Source organism: Agrilus planipennis, unplaced genomic scaffold, assembly GCF_000699045.2.
Source record: "Agrilus planipennis isolate EAB-ADULT unplaced genomic scaffold, Apla_2.0 scaffold34, whole genome shotgun sequence".
NCBI lineage: Eukaryota > Metazoa > Arthropoda > Insecta > Coleoptera > Buprestidae > Agrilus > Agrilus planipennis.
Window position 1 is genome coordinate 342,784 of NW_020439170.1, and position 2,951 is coordinate 345,734.

Here is a 2,951-nt window from a genome sequence, read left to right on the forward strand (position 1 = left end):
TAAGTAATTCTTCTAACAAATTTAAAAATAATATTTTACTAAGCTTTTATTAACATTACCATTAATAGATGCTACATGTATTAAGTTACAACACTAATATTTAAAAAATATAATGAAAACAAAGGTATCTAAAATTTGAACATCTTTTTAACCATCGCATTAACTTTAGTATTGGTCTCGACTAATTTAATGGAATTCAATTTCAGTTTTTCCAAAGCAGCTTTGTTATTGGGGTCGTTTTGTAAAAGTTTCAAAAAACTTTTGTGCGCCTTTTCATAATCATGAGTTTCATACCACGATACGCCATATTTATAAAGAGCCTTAACGTTATTCTCATTAATATTAAAAATCTTTTCACACAAAGTAATTACGGTCTCATAATCTTGGTGTTTAAGATAACAAGAAGCGAGATTATTATATAAAATTGCTTTTAAATTTTCTATTTCAAACACTTTTACTCCGTCAATACACTGTTAAATATTTCGTGAAAGATGAATAAATAAACCTAACATTATTACTTTTTCCAATAAAATAACATTACCTTATCCAACTGTTCCTTATATTTACTGCTGAATTCTTCGCCGCCCATTTTTCGTTTACCATTAAACTGACTTAATGCCTTATCCTTTATCCTTTGATGTTCCGTTTCTATAGTTGTGGCATTGAGATAAGGTTTAGTACCCCCACAAACTTCCTCCATAAGTTGAACATACAATTCTTTGGCATCTGCAACTGCAGCTAAATTGTTTGCCTCTGCAGTTGCCTAAAACACATTAAATAAATTAACATGATTATTTTTTATTTAATAAAAAGGATAATACTTACTACTAACATGGATTTTGGTTCTGGTAACTCATTACCACTATATATTTGAATATATGATTTGAAATATTGCACAAGGTCCCTGGACTTAACTTTTTGACCATTTATTTTTTTCAAAACTAAGTTTTCTGGTGATAACAACATTGGCACAAGTATTTGTAAGTATTTTTTAAATTCCGAATCGATTTCTGTAAAAATAAAATATGCATATCATTTAAATTATTTAAATAGCCCTATTTCTGAATACCAGATAGTCGTCCATCAAAAGTGGGACTGGTAGCAACTTTAAGACCAGGATGTGGCATCAAGAAGCATGCAATCTCTGTAAAACAGGACTTTATATGTTTCCTTAATGACTGCAGTTCTGGATGTTGTTTGTCATTTAATTGCAGTCTACGATCAAGAATCTTTTTGCCACCAATTGCACCATATTCTGCTTCATATGGAAAACTCCAGTCCCTCACCAAAAATTGCAATCTTTGGAAGGGAGCCTTACCAGTGTCTGCTAAAGCTAACCTACCATATTCTGTGAACAACTGAATAACATTTATAGAGACTAACATTTTTATAAACAGAAGTCTTGAGAACACTTTTTTAACCAAAATCTTAAATGCTCCCTAAGCACACACCTGTAAATGTTGCAAGTCGTCTTCTTGAATATTTTGGGATAAGTTATATATTTCGACAGAGCTAACCATTGTACTTAATGCGAAAACTGTTGCACAATCTTTGACAGTGCTCTCACTATCAAAAGCACCTTGTGTGTCTAGTAAAATTACTGCTACCTGAAATTTTTTTGTTATTTTTCATGTAATCCTTTTCTTATAATTTACCTTTTCTCCTGTGTACAATTCTGTTAAAAAAACTTCAGACCACATTAATATACCTGTTGTCTCCCTTTCTGAACCACCACGCCACGAAAAGCCTGTCAAGGGAACATTGGGAGACCCTAGCCATTCTGATGAATTTTGCTTCAATAGATACTAAAAGAAATATAATCAATAAATAATGCTATTCCCCCAATTTTTAAATGTACTTACTCTTGAGTTCATAAACCGAAGAAAAAAATCAAGTAGAAACGATTTTCCTTTTCTGAATGCTCCTGCAACTGACACCACAGACACGTATCTGTCTTTGATTTCATCTCTTAGTAAAATTGATTCTAATGCTTTTTCGTCTAAGGTAAAGGAATGGTTTGCATTGTCTGCTAAAATTATTGGCACTGCATGTGGTTCCATATTTGTAGTGATGGTGTCTAAAATAAAAAAAATTCAATAAAAAAAACTGACTACTTTGGAGTAAAGATCAAGGATAATAAATAAAACATGAATAAAGTAATTACAGTTTCATTACTCACTCTTGAAGTTAATGTTTAACTGATATTTTCTATACAGGTTGTTTTCTTTTTTTGTTAAATAATGGAGTTATTTATGAGCAAATAAAACATCTAATTACTATTGAAAATGCAACACCAAAAAACACACAAATTGAAGTTTCATGACCCGATATTTCAATGTTATAGTACACTTACTAGTAGTTATGACATTTGTGTAAAAATTCCATTACGTTGTTTACTAAGAAATAAAATATTCGCAACAATTTTATCATAAATTAATAAAGAAACCTTTAGGGCTGTTTAACTAGAACAATTTTTACGAATTACCTTGTACAGATGTTTCTTCAGCATATCTTCGTTCGTGTTTACGTTCTTTTCTGTCAGACATGACGGAATTACTTAAAATAGTTACCTTTTTGGTTACGTTTAATTTCTTGTATTTGTCTGACCTTCGCAAAAGGTGAGGCGGTAATTTTAAATCCATAATTTCAAATATTCTTTTGACAATCTTTAGTTACATTTCCTAATTTAATCATCATAAGCTAAAAATAATTTATTTTTATAATCCATTTTTTGTGGGCAAAAAGTACTACGCATAATCTAATTAACAAAATGACACTAAAGAACGTCATTAAAGGTATAAAAAAATCAACCAGAGCTTCTAGTAGTTTCATTGTATCAGAATTAAATATTCTGAAAATTTTGTTTTATACGTAAATTTTAAAATAAAAATATTTCTAATACTTTTTAAGTAATTCTTCTAACAAATTTAAAAATAATATTTATTGTTGAA

The 2,951-nt window shown here is 29.7% G+C and overlaps 1 protein-coding gene across 1 annotated transcript in view; it reads right to left on the minus strand.

The window, feature by feature from the left end:
- The window catches only part of LOC108739477 (atlastin), an 8,251-nt gene extending 5,494 nt beyond the window's left edge, over positions 1-2,757 (minus strand). The window contains exons 1-7 of the mRNA XM_025977954.1: positions 2,486-2,757; positions 1,863-2,077; positions 1,656-1,805; positions 1,452-1,607; positions 1,070-1,358; positions 826-1,010; positions 519-763 (exon numbers count right to left, since the gene is read on the minus strand). Of these exons, the coding sequence (XP_025833739.1) occupies positions 519-763; positions 826-1,010; positions 1,070-1,358; positions 1,452-1,607; positions 1,656-1,805; positions 1,863-2,077; positions 2,486-2,642 (1,397 nt within the window). The 5' untranslated portion in view covers positions 2,643-2,757. The remainder of the gene's footprint in view (positions 1-518; positions 764-825; positions 1,011-1,069; positions 1,359-1,451; positions 1,608-1,655; positions 1,806-1,862; positions 2,078-2,485) is intronic.
- Positions 2,758-2,951: the final 194 nt, after the last annotated feature.